At 42.5% G+C, this 16,139-nt stretch overlaps 1 protein-coding gene across 1 annotated transcript in view; it reads left to right on the top strand.

Annotated features, from left to right (window-relative positions):
• Positions 1 to 16,139, top strand: part of SORCS3 (sortilin related VPS10 domain containing receptor 3) — a 300,335-nt gene that overhangs the window by 131,950 nt on the left and 152,246 nt on the right. Inside the window, exon 3 of the mRNA XM_061458813.1 lies at positions 6,000 to 6,099. Within this exon, the coding sequence (XP_061314797.1) occupies positions 6,000 to 6,099 (100 nt within the window). The remainder of the gene's footprint in view (positions 1 to 5,999; positions 6,100 to 16,139) is intronic.

Here is a 16,139-nt window from a genome sequence, read left to right as displayed (position 1 = left end):
TGCTCATGTGGGTTTAGAAGGTCCTTTGGGATGACTTAAACTGGTTTGCCTTTTAGTCTTTTGTCTTGTTTGTTTGTTTGGGATTTCTTGTTTGTGTTTGGCTTTTGTTTTATTCTTAGTTTGTCAGTAATAATGACCCTATGTGTGTGTCAGTCAGATAGCCTTGAACTGGTAAGAGTAGATCTTTCTGGGCACTGCCTCATTTTACGTGAAATTTAGGCTACCTTATTGCAGCCTGGGAGCTGAACCAGGGTTCCCCTGGTTGCCTTGAAGCTGGTAATGAAATAGTCCTGGAGAGACAGGGGAAAGCCCAGGAAGCTGCTAGACTCACACCCATTCTCCACCTTGGCAGTGGCAGCAGCCAGCCTGCCTTTCCAGGGCTCCAGCTGGGGCTGGATTAGCTGCAGGGCCGACTCTGTATCTGTCACAGGCATTTGACTGCCCAAGGCAGGTTCTGGCTTTGTCTGGGCTCATAAGCAGCACTCAAAGAGGAAAGCATACTCCTCTGCTCTAAGTTTAAAAAATATGTTGCATTCCACTGAGGAGTGGAGGATGTTCACCCAGCAACAGCCATAGTCATCAAAAGCCAGGAGCTAGTCTAAAATGTTCAACAAGAGAGAAAAAGAATGCTCTCAAAGAGTTCAGAGACTGATATCCTTTTGCAGAGGAGCAGCCCCCTGCTCTGCCTGTAAGCGAGAGGGACCAGCTTCCCACGTGGTGCATTAATACTAAGTGGTTTGCCTGGTTCCTCATTTAGGACTCTGTACTCCAGTAAGAACCCATTTAGCCATTTGATGCAAAGCACTGTGGTAGGGTTAATGCTGAGCCAGCTTTTGTCTGAGGCCTGAATCACTTTTGGTCATCAAGATTGCTGGCCAGAGGGGAACTACCACAGGGGCTGGTCAGGCTGGACTCTGACTCAGGAAGGGGTCTCTCCTCGGTGTGTCACAGCTTCAGAAAGGCTTTTATCTCAGGGATGGTTATTTGAGGGGCAAGAAAGGGAAGGGAGAGTCAGAAACAAATTGTTTCACAAGCAATGGGAGTATGGCAACCTGACTTCTTGTGTAGTTGGCTTCTTTGTAGTGTCTTAATATGTGAGCTGTGTTTGAATGTTTTCCTGCAGCTGGATGTTCAGAGACATGTGCCTGTTCTCATATCTCATGGGGTTTGGTTTCATGCTGCAGTTTTACTCTGAGCAGTAGTAAGTTTGCTCTCCTTTTGCTGGCTGCTGGTTTTCATGACACTTGTAGAAACTTTGCTCCTCTTGGATTTCTGTTTTTTGGTCAGACTGGGAGAAAATTGGCCAATGGGTAAAAAGAAGAAGTTGTCTGGGGGGGGCATGGAGAGACAGGCACACTGCAGGCAGGCAGTTTGCAGGCACATGAGAAGAGAAGCAAATGTTAATCTGAGCTGTGTGGGGTCCTGGGGCTCTATGAAGTGCACAGGGAATTGAAATATTCTACTGCTCAGTGAAGTGGAGTTGTGCCCCCATGCAGTTCTCGCTTGGGGCTGCAGGTGTGTGTGTGCAGTGGGACTCTGATCTGAAGATGAATGCATAAGCTTTAGTATCTTAGGAAAAAAGACTGAGAATCTAAAATCAGAACCATACCTGCTCCTTCTCCACACACAATTGAAGAGAATCACAGGCGCAGAGGAGAAACCCCCTGACAGGAGAGTATGTGGCACATGTACACCCCAGGAGGTTGACTTATCCCTACCAGCCATCCATTGCCAGCATGTGCAGCTTTTTTTCTCCTGAAAGACTGATGCATATTTTATAACCTATCTCCATAGCTGAGTAGCTGAGACTGCAAACAAACAAAAACTCCTTTCTCTGCTTGACAGAGCCCTGAAATGGAAACCATCTGAGAGGAGGACTCCTCTAAAAGCTATACATATGGCATTCTTCTGTCTCTCCACACCTCTACTTCTTATCTCTGGGATCAGGAAATGTTACCACAATATTCAAGTCTGCTGGCTCAGTTTATCAGATTCAGGGAAGCTCAGGTTCAGATCTATCAGAACAAGATGGATTTTGTTAGCTCTCGGTGCCCTGAGTTATGACCAGGTTTGGTAGAGAGAAGCTTCTCTGCTTCGGTGTGCCCCGAGCCCTTGCTTGCCAGACTGTGGGACAGCACTTGTAGCAATGGTTAAACCACATCATGGCCTGTCATGGGAAGGCAGTGGAATCAGGCAGGTGATTTTTGTTCCCAAATGGTCATAATAGAATAGGATTATAAAATTTACAGTCTCCCAATAAAATAACTTCATTATAAACTTTACTTTTATAAAGACAATATGTAGGTTTTGGTGCCACAGCCTGATCAGGGAAAGCTCACATTTATTTGGTTATATGAATAAGAGACTTGTGTTGCACTGGATCAAGTCTTTCTTCATGTTAACTGATGCTAGCAAAGAGATTCTTCCTCATGTCTGGTAGGAACTGCTGGTTATAAAAAACCAAAAAGTGTCACTGGAGAAGAAAAAGTTCCATTCAAGAATGGACTATTCCTTGAGTTTTTTTTGCTTTTCACTGTGTTGCCTTTCTTGTGGTATTGTCAGCAGCTTGGTTTGCAGGATGGAAGGCAGGATAGAGGGCACAATGAGATGCTGTAAGGTCCATGTACAAGGACATGTGGACAAATGCCCACATATATGGGCTGAGCTTTTTCAGGCTTTGTATAGCCAGAGTCCATTCCACATTGTAACAGTTTCTGTGCTACCAGCAGTGTAAGGAGGTGCAACAATTTCTTTTATGACAGAATTGTTAATAACACTTCCATTTATGTATACAAGTGTGTGTGTGGTTAGAAGAAATCTGCAAATATCAACTTGAAGCTGAAGGCAATAAAAGCCTTCCAAGATGATGAGACTCAAGTGATGGCTTCAATGGAGCAATCTAGAGGAGAACCAGCTAGGCAGGATCAGTTGACCATAAAAGGCCTAACCAAAGTTAAAGCAGGCATTTGGGGTGTGACTTATTGACAGGGTCTTTTGCATCACTGAGTCTTCTGTCATTTTGATATAACCGCAGCTTTTCTTCCCTTCCAGTCCTTTAATAATGTGTTTTAAAGGGGATCCTATTCTGAGCAGATGACTGGGAGAAAACACAGCACCAGGTTTTGCTTGTAGGGTCAAGCAACTGTAAGGATATGTGGGCTAGTTAATCTGCACTTAGAAGTCTTTAACTGCAAAGTAATTAGTAAAGGAGAAGGATTCGAGTTAAGATGAAAAGCTGAAGCAGAACTGTTCTGTTCCACCTTTGGGTCACATCTCTTCAAATGTTCAGGCTTGGGTTGCTAAAATTAGGCAGCCAAATTTGCATATATGTATATATAATATATATATTATATATATATTTCTTTTTTTTTTGGTAAATACTTGTTTTCAGGAGTTTAGTGGGTTTGAGTATCAAGCCATACACTAGATTATTATAGAAGCTGAAATAGCTAATTGTAGGTGCCTGCTTTTGGAAAAAATGAATGGTTACCTATGCAAGCTTTCAGTTTCTTCATCTCTAGAATAGAGATAATATTACCCAGTATGGCCCTCGGGACTTTGTTAGTCTGAATGGATTAACACAAGACAAAAGCTTCAGATTCTTTGGATGGGAAAGTGCTGTGGAAATAGAGTATATTATTGTGATATCCTTTGAGATGTTTCTGTGAAGCCAGTGGTGACTGTCATGATAATAAAGACAGCTTTAGAGAAGCTAACGAAATAATGATCCTACTTCCTTTCTAGCTATTCTTTGAAAGGGCAAATGCAATGAGTGATAATGGTTTAATGAGAAAGAGTCATTAGGGCATCCAGCCTGCATCTTTAGAAGTGCAAAGCATTTTGGGAGATCTGAAAATGGCTCAGAGAACAAAACCAAAGTAGCTCTGTCAGAATATTAAACTGTTATTTGTATTCTCTTTGAATGCTGATTGAAACCGGTGATCTCTTTTCCTGCCTGGTGGTTGGTACATGTGTAGTCATGAATGTGGCTTGTTTGGAGCTTTAGTGCTGTTGGAAGAGTGAGATCAAGGAACTACCTCAGTGCTTGCCCTTTGCGTCTTACCCTCTGCTGAGTGCTTAGTGTTACTTGAGGATTCCTCACCTGTTAATTTGCATGTATAGGCGGCCTCATGTAGTGGAATTAATTGACCTGGATTATTCAGTTTATTGATCGAGCTGCTTCACGTTCAAGCTTGGCTGGAGGGGGAGAGCTGCTAGGTTTTTGTATGAAATTGATACGTAAAGAGACAAGAGCTTCAGATTCTTCAGATGGGAAAGTGCTATGGAAATGTGGTATATTATTGTAATATCCTTTGGGATGTCTCTGTGAAGCCCAGTAAGTATCAATACTTAACTGTAAGCAGAGCTAATATTAGTATTAGAGCTAAACCAGAACACAAGGAAGTTATTTAGGACTGGAAGCACCCCTAACTGCTTAGTGTTCAAAGGAGAACGTTTGGTTCAACCCATTTAAAGAAAGAAAGTTTGCAAAGCATTTAGGAATTGTGCTTGAAGGATACACAGAAGCAAATATGTTGGAACCACATCAGTGATAAAACAAGCTTTTGACTTCTACTCGGAAACCTGAAAACAGCTATCTGGTTTAGCAGCATGTTTGGGGTTTTTTGATGTTATTCTGGACTCCACTAACAGTAGGGAAACCAGCAGAGCTGGGTGCAGATTCCAACATCACTCAGTTTCTGCAGTCTCTTGAGTGCAAGCCTTAAGGCACTGGGTGCAGTGGTACTTTGTGATGCCAGAAGGGTGACTTGGGCCGCTTCTCTGCCAGACAGACAAGGAGCAGAGGATTGGTCTTAGGCAGAACCACAAAGCTGCAAATGTTGGTGGCTTGGTAAAGTCAGAAAATCAGAAAATTGGTGGAGCTAGTTACTAGGAAAGCCACTGAATTGCTGCATGTTCTCTAATCATCTGCTTAGTAAAAAGCATGTTTAGAGAGGAGGGCAGGGGCCATGAATTGTCATCTTAGTAAAATCATAGGTAGGTCCAGGTAGGCACAGTGTAAGGGGCTTTCCTTGTCCACCCAATAAGGATTGTGTTTATTCTGTCCATATGGTGGAAGCTGTGTAGGGTCAGGAGCCAGGCTCTCCCCACTGTTTGCATGCAGTGGGTGGGTGGGCTTTTAAGGCAGGTTGTGTCACCCCTGCTAAAGTAAGCAGGTGCTAACCCCTCTTCACGTGTGGGATCCTGTACTAGGTAGCTGTTGATATGTTCTGGTAAGAAAAACCTTGTTTGTTAGGAAAAACAGAGTACGAAAACAGCAGAAAAACAAGCAGGGCAAAGTGAGGTTTCAAACATACCCACAAATGAGGAGGAGGAAGCTACAAGAAAACCCTCTGTGATGAAGCAGCCCTTTTCCCCAGTCACGAATGGATAATGCCACCCCCAGATCATCTGCTTCTCCGGGTGGGATTTGCTAGTGTGAGGGCCTGAATCTGTCTTGGTATCTCAGAAAAATTAAATGCCTGGCACAAAGTAGGATGGGGGTGACTGAGGACTCGAGATGCCAGTTTAAGCACATTTTTATCTAGACACGAGTTCAGCTGTTACAATTCTGAGCCACATTTGGATCCCCATCTCCAAGTCAAAAACCAGCCTACTTAAACTGTTGGTGGTGGATTTGGATTCTTCTGTTGGACTTGTCTGAAAAAAGAATGTGTACGAAGGGTGCTGCTGAGATCAGAGTCCTCTTGTGTCGATACCATTGGCAGTACCACACTGGCACATATGAGCAGAGCCTGCCCCTTCACAGGTGCACCACAGCTTCCCAGGTATATAAGATCAACTGATGCAGAGACAGACCCTGCCCCAAAGGACTCAGGTTCTCTTCTCTTTTCTGTGGCCCACTGAATGAAACACAAATCTTGAGTTTTAAGGCTAGTAACGCTAAGCTGTAACTTTGAGAATCTGTTCACATGGTCATTTCCTTTCTCTGAGCTTTAATAACCACATAAACTCTTTCTGTTTACTCTTTTCTCCAGGTCAACAGACTATGGCACTACCTATGAAAAGCTAAATGACAAAGTAGGTCTGAAGACTGTGTTGAGCTACCTTTATGTCAGTCCCACTAACAAGAGGAAGGTAAGGGAGAGCCATCGAGCTGGTAGCTATAGAAACAAAATTACAGCGTTCTGTTCATTTTGAGAGGAATTATGATCCTAAAGTGAAATCTGTTGGTAATTCACAAGAGCTTGAATTTGCTAAGTTGCACTACTGCAATTCCATGTAATCCAGTAGAACTATGCCTATTTCACTTGTGATAGGGATGGAGCACTTAATCTTCTGCTAAATGTGTTAAGAGAAATAAAAGGGTTGCTTTTGTTTGCTTCTGACTGTTATAACTTTAAGGAAGCTGAACTCACACAAATATTTCTGGGGCTGTTGCTTAAACTTGCTTTGGCTAATACACCTCTCCCTGCCTTCTCTGTCTCATTATTTGAAATACTGTGTAAAAGACATTTATTTCTGCATTTGACTCTTTTCCCCTTTATTCTTTTCCTAGCTAAGAAGTTGGAGGTAAAGATGTAAATGACATTTTCATTGGTTGCATCATATAAGGGGGCTGAAAGCAGTATATGCTTGGGAGAGTGGGTGGGAGACCTACAATTTGATTTGAATGTGTGGGAGAGAAGATGAGGTCATAGCTTTCAAACCCCTTGCTCATGCTTCCCACATGATGCAATTAAGGCTGCAGCTGGCTCACAGAACACAGCCCAGGAGTTACTATTCAGTGCCTTTTTGGTTCAAAATTATTGCCTGTGTTGATTCAGGGGAGGTAGTGGGACTGAGATACTTTCATCTACCCACACAAATTAATGTGGGTGGGTTGCAGCACATACCTAATTGCTGGCAGTGGATTCGTGTTTGGATTTGCCTTGATCACGTCCAAACTGCCCCTCTCCTGTCTCCATCCATAGGTTTCCAAACTGGTATTTTGATACTTATACTGTTCTTATTACTAGTATTGTGTTTTCCATCACTAGTCAGACTACAGAAGTTTGGGCAACCTTAAGGCAGCCATAGCTCTCCTTACTATTGGCAGCAATATGTGTGTGTTTGGATGCATACAGGAGAGGAAGAATGCAGTAAGGGTTGGCTTATATTTTTTCTGATGCAGAAGCTGAATTATTGTGACAACTAATTTGACTTCCTTTTGTCCTGAGCAAAATGGAATGAAGATGTTTTACAATGGGCTCTCCTGGCCTTTCACCCCTCCCTTATCCAATATTGTAGGCACTGAAGAGTTAACTCTTCTTCGTTCTGTTTCCAAAGCAACTCTGCCCACCCAAAATCGGTTACAAATCCTACGTCGCTGGTGTAAAGTCTCCCTCACAAATCAGAGTACTAGCACATATCATTATTTTCTAGCAATTTCTGAAGCTATCAAGCTTACAGATTAGCAATCTTTTCTCTCTTTATTTCCATTAATAATACCTACATTTCATTATATAGTGGCATGCAGACCTGTCTTTACCTGCTGCTTTCTTATTTCAGATGACAATTTTAACCTCTTTTCTGTTCTTATGTCTTAAAGAAATTATTTCTGGACCTATTTGTGCATCTTTGCTCTTCTTCTCCCTTGCAAAAAGTCTTTTGAAATGGGGAGATGTGCTGTTAGAAAAAAAGATATAGAAAACCAGCTTGAGTGCTGGCTGCTGTGGGAACAACTTGTTTCCATTCTTTCTATCTCTGTTAAATATATGGTCACTGATATTGTACATGGTTGTAAAAAGCTGGTTTGTCTGAACCTGGAGCTGACTCTGCTGTGTTGACCATCAAAATAATTCCAAACAACAATGCAGCATTTGAAAAATGCCCAAAGAAGGTGTCACTGGGTTGTAGAATCTGGGATTTGTCAAATTCAATTTCAGGTTTACTGTCCATGTGCCCCTACAGATCCATGAGGTTGTGCACTACAAAAAACACACTTGTGTTATAACTTTCTCCCAGGTCTGTCTGGGTGAATATTGTTAAAGTGGCCTGCAGAGCAAGCAGCTTGGTTTTGCTGAGCTCCTGAGGACAGCCACCAATAATGAATCACAAAGCAGTAAGTGAATCCGCAGAGACCTTATAGCAGCCTCCCAGTACCTAGAAGGAGCCTACAAGAAATCTGGAGAGGGATTTTTACAGGGGCATGTAGTGATAGGACAAGGGGAAATGGCTTTAAACTGACAAGAGGGTAGATTTATGTTAGACATTAGGAAAAAATTCTTTCCTGTGTTGGTGGTGAGACACTGACACAGGTTGCCTAGGGAAGCGGTAGCTGCCCCATCCCTGGCAGTGTTCAAGGTCAGGCTGGACGGGGTGTGGAGTGAGAGGTGGCCCTGGCCATGGCAGGAAGTTGGAACTGGGCAACCTTTAAGGACCCTTTCAACCCAAACCATTCTATGGTTCTATGATCCCTTGTTTTTCACCTCTGACAGCACAAGTGCTGGCTAACTGAACACAACTGCAGTGGTCTGCAAGCCTCAAAAATCGGTCTTTGAGGTAATAAACAAGGAGGGATATACCAAAAGTAACAGACGTGCACAGGGCCTGTGCGCACACAGTGGATCATGCAGACCCTTTCCAAACAAGATATTCTCTCCTGAGGCATTAGCTGCTAGGTACTGATTGGACCCTGCACGCCTTGCAGCTCCTGTCGATTTTTGATGGGTTTGCACACTGTTGCTAACCCTATCTGCTCATTAGTGCTTAGAGGATTAGCAGTTACTTGGAGGAGGAGAAAAGCTTTCCATACATTCATTCCTAATTGATTTACTAGTGAGAAGGATAATTACCTCTCAGCTACCCTGCAGAACTACAGTGGGAATTACCTGTCAGATTTCTTTGAAGACCCAAAATGCCTCTCTTCAGCTGTTAAATAGGAATTATGCATTCAGCCAAATGCCAGTTACATAAACATAATTTACCTGAATTGTGGCGTAACCCTTGGCTCAATTATGAAACAAGAGGATTTAAATGCTTGCTTTTTTAATTCTTTTAAAAGAAAGGTTTTTTGTTTCTGATTTCTCTTTTTTTTGGAAATCTTTGGTGGGAATATCGTAAGTTTTTTTGGCAGCTTCTGCTGTTGTTCCCTGATTAGCTGTCAGGTCACAGCTGGGCACTGATTTCTCAATACCAACATCTCCGCTTATTGCATTATGGGGATCAGATGAGGCCAGAGCTGAAATGCACCGCTGGATGCGCATGGCTACAACCCATGGTCTGGGTGCCTCCATCATTGCCCTTCTCTCTTTGTCCCATGAAAGCCACACCTCTTGCACATCTTACCCTCCTGACTTATGGCACTCCAATACTTTTCTTACAAACTGAATTCCTTTCTGGAAGAAAAATTGAGTTTTAGTGTAGGAATGATTTGGTGAAATTCTGGAACACATGCAATGTGTGGAAGTCCTAATGGCTCTTTAGGCCTGTAAGTATTTAATTCTTATTGGGTTTTATTCTGTTCCCAACAAGAGCAGAGCTCTGTATTTACTCTACAACATTGACAGCAAAAACCAAGCCCATGCTTAGCCTCCCTCTTTTAAGCTTGTTTAGTTTGGATTATTTATCTCATCAATTTTATTAGTTTCATGTTCTCTTTAGGGTTCCTTCTAAGCTGTTCCTCTCTGTGTCTCCCATCCCTAGCTGGAAAGCCTCAGCATGGTGTTGAATATTACCCTATCTGTATTTGGCGTCTTGTTGAGTACTGAAATGTCTTTCCTGAGACAGGTGACTAAGAAACACTGGAGCACCCTGGAAACAGCTGCTTCCTCAGTCCTGCCCTTTGCTCCTCAGTGAAACACATTGATTACTAGTATTTATCAGTGGGTAAAATCACTGCGGAGAGGTCATGTCTTTGTGCCTGAAGAAGGAGAGGCAGCTGAGAGGAGAAGAGGTGAAGAAACACAATCTCTGTTCTTATCGTGGTGATAAATCATGGATGGCCTCTGTTCTTCTTGGGCACCTCTTGATGTGCTGGTGTTCAGTACTTAGAGGCCAGATTTAATCTCCAGGTGTTCCTTGTTTTTACACATTACTGCTGGGAGGTATCAACCCTCTGCATGTAAGGAGTTAACCAAGGCTGCGTGGCCAAGACTGAGCTGACGGGACTTTGGCTGTGTCCCCACATGGCGCTGGGCAGAGGCTGCTGACCCAACCTGCCAATGACTGGGTTTGGAGCTGAGGTAGGGGGTGTCCATTTCCTAGAAAACACAGGAAAGTATTTGGAAAACATACTTTACTGTTGTGTAATTTGAGATTTATATTCATAAATAAATCAGTAGAACAACATGCAAATACCAAAGAAAGATGCTGAGAATACTTTTTCCCGGTTATGATTCCTCTTGCCTCTCACTGCTAGTGATCAGAGCCATCCTGGTGATCTGAGAGCACCCATCACTTGAAATGAGTCCACCCTGGAGTGCTGGCATAAGGAAACAGTCAAGCAGGCTCCAGCCCATTGTGAATCTGTAGCCTCTGGCTGCATCAGAGCCAAAATGCTTCCTGCCATGAGCCAGGACTACTTCCTCCTCCTGTTGAGCAGTTATATGACTTCTCCCAAGAAAGGAGGATTTCTCCTAAGATGCTCAGGTTTTCACAACATTTTACGACTGTGCCTACAGCCTCTGGTGCTGGAAGCTGAAACTGACAAACTTGTATCCATTCTCCTGAAGACACTTGGGCTGTTTCTTCTTTCGCTTGCGCTCTAGGGACTTAGATCAGGAAAATCTTCATTGATTTCTCATTAATACTATAAAATTCTAGGTGACCATTAGACCTAGCAGTGTCCTGGGGGCTAAGGCTTTCTTAAGTGTTACCGTTTGGAGCCCTAGAGAGAAGCCAACTGCCTGCAGTTTTGACACTTCTTACCACCATGAAGATGCTTTAATAGGCAGAGTGTATTCCAGGCCACATCTTCCCCTTCAGTGCATCTGCCCACACTTGTTTGCCTAAGAGACTACATGAGAAGCATCTGCTTTACCCTGTTCATACGTACGTTGCAACAAGCCTGATAATTCTGTGCTGAGCTTCAGAAAGGAGAAACTTTCATATTTGTTTAGGCTAGTTTACAGGTGAAAGGGACTTAGGGGCAGATGGTTGAGTGCTCTGAAAAGCTGAGGCTTGCAGAATGGCTTTTCTACCTTATAGCCTCTTCTCTGTCTTTAGGGATATGACAAAAGGCTGCTTACTCTCTGCTGGGCAGAGATCTCAGTTCCCTGCTGAACTTTAATTTAATGCTGTATTTTGGGCGTTAGTTTCATTTCACTAGAGTCAGATTTTCACAGCAGTCTGGGAATTAGAACTGTTTATTTCTTCCAAAGCACTAAGGAAAGCAGTCTCTTCTATTTTAATAAGAACATTTCTCTTGACTTTTTAAATTACCATTTTCTTTCTATCCCAATATTTCTTTTTCTCTTAGGTTGTTGAAAACTTTCTATTAGAAAATTGAATAAATTCTACAAAATGCGATTCTCTGACTGCCTGCACTTCAAAAAGGCAGTGTTTGGAGCTGAAGTGCTGTGAGTCCCTATTTTCTAGCATGGGTTGGTCTGCTGTGTAAGATCCCCTATCCCCAGAACATTTCCTTTCTTCCTGGCTGTCAGTGACAGGATTCATTTTAGAATTGATGCCTCACAGAGAAATGCAAAGTCAATCCAAAGGGTGCAGAAAGAAGATGAGACCAGAAGTCCCATATATCTGAAGAACTGCTCCTTTCAGACACTGAGGTGCCATTTTGAATCTCAAGGAATTCTTGAACCATAGATTTCATGTATTACTTTCACCATGAAATGTTCTGTGAAGAGTGCATATTATTGGTGAAGGTGTTGTTTAGTTCAAAACCCAGTGTGCACTGCGAAACTTTTATCTGTACTCTTGGGATTCCTGTAGAGGTTGAGAGGATGGAGTTAAAAAGCATTTAAAAGACGAGAGGAAAAAAGGAACAGAATGACAACTCTAGCAAAATCAAAACAAAAAGCACTTGCCTGTATATTGGATTGCTCAGATGAGATGTGGATAAATGGGAGGTCCTGATTGCATTTAAGATCCGGGGTGACAGTTCTGATGTCTTGGAAATACCTTCCTTCATGAATTTGCTTTGCAATTCAATTTGATTCAGTCGTCTTTAGCTTTTCTTTTGCACTGTTACCGTCGTTGTTGTAGGTGATATCTTGAAGAATTAAAAGGTCTGTAGTCTTTTATGGTAGCTCTCTGCACAGAAATATCACTCAAGTGCAGTGATTGAAAAGAGGATTCTCCCAATTTTTCCCTGATGCCAGATCTGAAGCATGGAGATTTTATTCATAGACAGACTTTGTAGCTAAGTGATTTGAAGAGTAGTTGCAGACAGCATAAAGAAGACATAAACTTACAGTGCTCACTTAAATAGCTTTGAGAAAATGGCTTTGCAGACTGTTTTCCCAGTTGTCATACAGTCAAAATGGAGGGGCTGTCCGAATCACTGAAGCTATGAAAGCCAAAGGCAGTGCCGCACCTCTCAGACCTATTCATGCCTCTGAATGTGGCCCATCACAATGAGAAACATTGAGAGGTATTTGGAGAGTCAGAAGCTCTAAAAACTAAACCTAATTAGGTTTGTTTGTTTCTGTGCAGCTTCTTGGGTGTGAAGTGCAGTGACTGTTTATGAGCTGGCACAGGGTAACGCTGCGTTTCAGTTCAGGTTAATGAAGGAAGAAGTTAATTGTGACTGAAATATCAGAATTGCAGAGGAATGCGTCTGCCTGACTGCAAACTAGCTACCACATTGGGAATGATACCTCCTCTTACAGAAGTTGGAGATCCTAAATGAGTTCAAGTCATTTTGACCTCCTCACTTGACTTCCTCTGTATTTTTTCTTGCTTACTTGGAGGGTGAGAGCAAACCGCATCTTGGTCTCATGTAGGGGCCAAAGGGAATTCCTCAGAAGTTTTTGGAGCCTCGGGGCAGAGCCATGGTCCAAACTGAATATGTTTTGCCTTCATTTCTTAGTTCATTTGATCCCAAAGGGATCCCCAGCATTTTGCTTTCTCCTTGCTCATCAAATGTGTGGTAGGCTTATGAGGCAGAGGTTGCAACATGCACCTGATGCTTGCTAACCCAGCCTGAACTAAGCTGACATTCTTTGCCACAGCTCCCATTAGTCATCTGCTGCTTTTCTCTAAGATTGCATCCCAAGCTATCGGTGAGGAACTAAGCTCTGGAGTATCCTAAAGCCATTTGGCAGATGGAATGTTTCTTTGGACCCTTTTTCCTTATTATGCTGACACCGTGATAAACAACATGTGCTGCAAACTGGCATTTGCTGATGTAATCTCAGAGACCATATTTATAACACAAAGACAACAGGGGTGAGTTAGAGTCACAGGGCAGGAGTGATAGAACCAGTTGTTTCTACTGTCTTTTATCCCTAATCTTTTCCTTCAGCTCCATGAAATACTAAACAGCACTTGGTTTTGCAGCTGCCATTAACAGGGCCTAAATTGCCTGAGCTACAGATGCAGTTGTAGTCATCTCTTTGTGCACCTTTTCTCTGGACCTGTTGAGTCTCACTCCAAACCCTACCCAGGCCAGAGCCATGTGGGCAGAACCTGCCTGCTGCTGTAAAAGACAGGCTGTAGCTCTGAAACACAGCATCTGTGTTACCTGAGCAGGGGAAACTTGTCTGCTCTGCTTATAACAGCGGATTGTACAAATGTGAGTGCGATCTGGTTAACATTGCAATGTATTCTGTCATGTAAATACACCTTAGCAACAGTTGCTGTCAGTCTCCAGAACTCTCAATTTAAATAGAGGAATAAAGTACGAATGAAGAAGTAATATTTTTCTTCACTTACTGATGAAAAAAGGATGATTTCCTCAAGGTCGCCCATAACATCAATGGCAGTCAGAGGATATGTGACATGATGGGTTTTATCTACAAGGTGCAGTCTTGTGGGCTGTTGTGCATGGGATTCTCTCTACTTCACAAATTAATTCAGCTTGAATTTGTCACCTGAAAAAAGAGAGAACTTTTGTAAATGTTTGCAGAACCATGACCTGAAACTTCATGAAAGAAATGGAGAACATGACTTTAGGAATCTCTCCTTGTGAGGGGTTTTCTGTCTCTTTTGAATTCAGAAAAGTCACATTTTCAGAGTAGGGTTCTCTAATCTTTCGTACATAAGAAATATAGCTTCCCAGTGCTGTATGACTCGGTGTATTAGTGTTTTAAACCTGATTCAAAATCAGTGAAGAGAAGATACTGAGATGTAAGGGCAAAATAAGTATGTTACTAGAATACTCTTAAAGTATAGGGTCTTTTTTAGTGTGTCCAAATATTTTTAATTATTATTCTTACTATTATTATTAAATTATTATTATATTTGGGGATTGTGCCTCCTTGTGGATCTTTGCACTCAAGGAGCTCCTGTAAGAGTGCTCTCCTCTGCTGCAGCCTGGGACTATGGGGCCTGGCATGTCAGATGTCCCACTGGGACCTGGCATGACCAGTGGGCTCCTGTACTTAAAGAAAGAACAAACTAGTAAGTGTTTGCTTGCAGGTTTTAATTTAACTACTAACTTGACATGAATCAGAGAGATAAATGGAGGTTGTATAGCTTCCGTGGTCTGTGGTTCCATGGTATGTGACCACTCGTCAGCACAGAGCACAGAATTGGGACCCAAGCTTATGAGATAACCCCAGTGGAAGTTTTTATTTAAACAGGGACAATCTGACTGCTGTACTACAGGTAGGCTGGAACATGAAAACTGGAGGTTGTTGGGGCTTTTTCAGTTAATTCTCTGAAAAAGCAGATGCATTAAAAAAACCCAGCCAAACAAAAAAACCCAAACTCCCCTGAGCCTCACCCACTGCTCATCAGCTGTTTCTAAAAATAAACACAATTGAGATCATTAGCAAAATGCTCACATATGGCATTACTTAATGGGAGTGGAGGGGAAGGTGTTATAAGAGAAATGGGTATCTGTTTCTGCTTATACCTTATAACTGTCTTGAAGATGCTACATTGGAAGCCATCATTTCAGTGTTCATGAAGAAAACCTCCGTTCACCTATTATGAAACTTCAAATTAGAGTTGCCTATGTGTGCCCTTATGCATCTGCATGTCATAAGTCTTTGTACTTACCCATTCCAAGAGCTTTTACTTGCATTTTTCGTTGGTTTCTGAACACATTTAATTCATGTTTGATTAGGGCTGAGGTAAGTGTTTAAAGCGAATAGAAACCTAATGCAGGATTTAATTAATAAAGGTAGGGAATAAAATGAGGGCTGTCTAAATGGCTTTTTGAATGTTTTGTTACAGAAGTGTCATTTTAGCCTTCACAGACATTGCAAGCCTGGTGATAAAAGTAAGCACTGGACAGAAGATGTGTAAGTAAAATAAATAAAAAAGACCCCAGTGAGACACTTGCTGTGTCATTTATCCACCAGGGACTGGAACTGTGATCCTGAAATCCTTGCTTAGATGCTGCCTGGGGCTTTGGGAAAAAAATGGCCACTTGAATGAAAGCAGGCACACATTTTAGGAAGAGGCAAACCAGAATTCAAACCCTTTGGGCTTGACAGGCTTACTATGCACACCTCCCTGAGGTTGCTTTGACTGCAAGAACTGAGAGGATGAGCCGTGTTCATCTGGCATTGTTTGTGGATAGCAAATGTAGGTACCTACCGCTTTAGGCATACAACTCTCAGTCCCATCATCCAAAAAAAGCCCTAAAATTGGTTGAGGATGGTATCACTGCACGTCATTGTCTATGGGAATGGCTGGAGATTCCTATTGGAAGATGGAAAGGTAGGAGGAGCCCAAGCCAGTACATAAGCTTTGTTTGTAGGACTTGCAAATAATGTTTGGGGAAGAAAGGCCAGTTAACAGGTAAGAATTGGCTTGGCAGGATACTGGTGCACATCTATGACAGGGGCGCCTTTTCTGGCTTTCTAAATGTCAATCAGTCTCTTCTGTTGCTCTCTCTTCCTGCTTCACTTTGTATTGCTAGAGTCAGGGCTCTATGGAGCCTTAGGGATGGAATGAGGTCGTAAGAAAAGCAGTGGGGTAAAACTAGAAATGTCACATCTGCATTTAGATGTAGACTTCCCAGAGCTGGCTGTTGGTATTTGATAAAGAAGCAGTTTGCTCTAATT

The sequence above is a fragment of the Pezoporus flaviventris genome, unplaced genomic scaffold (assembly GCF_033815535.1).
Source record: "Pezoporus flaviventris isolate CSIRO_AGI_PZ_B2104156 unplaced genomic scaffold, CSIRO_AGI_Pfla_v1 ptg000029l, whole genome shotgun sequence".
Classification (NCBI taxonomy): Eukaryota; Metazoa; Chordata; class Aves; order Psittaciformes; family Psittacidae; genus Pezoporus; species Pezoporus flaviventris.
The sequence above is the reverse complement of the archived record's forward strand: the minus strand, read 5'-3'. Positions and strand labels throughout refer to the sequence as shown.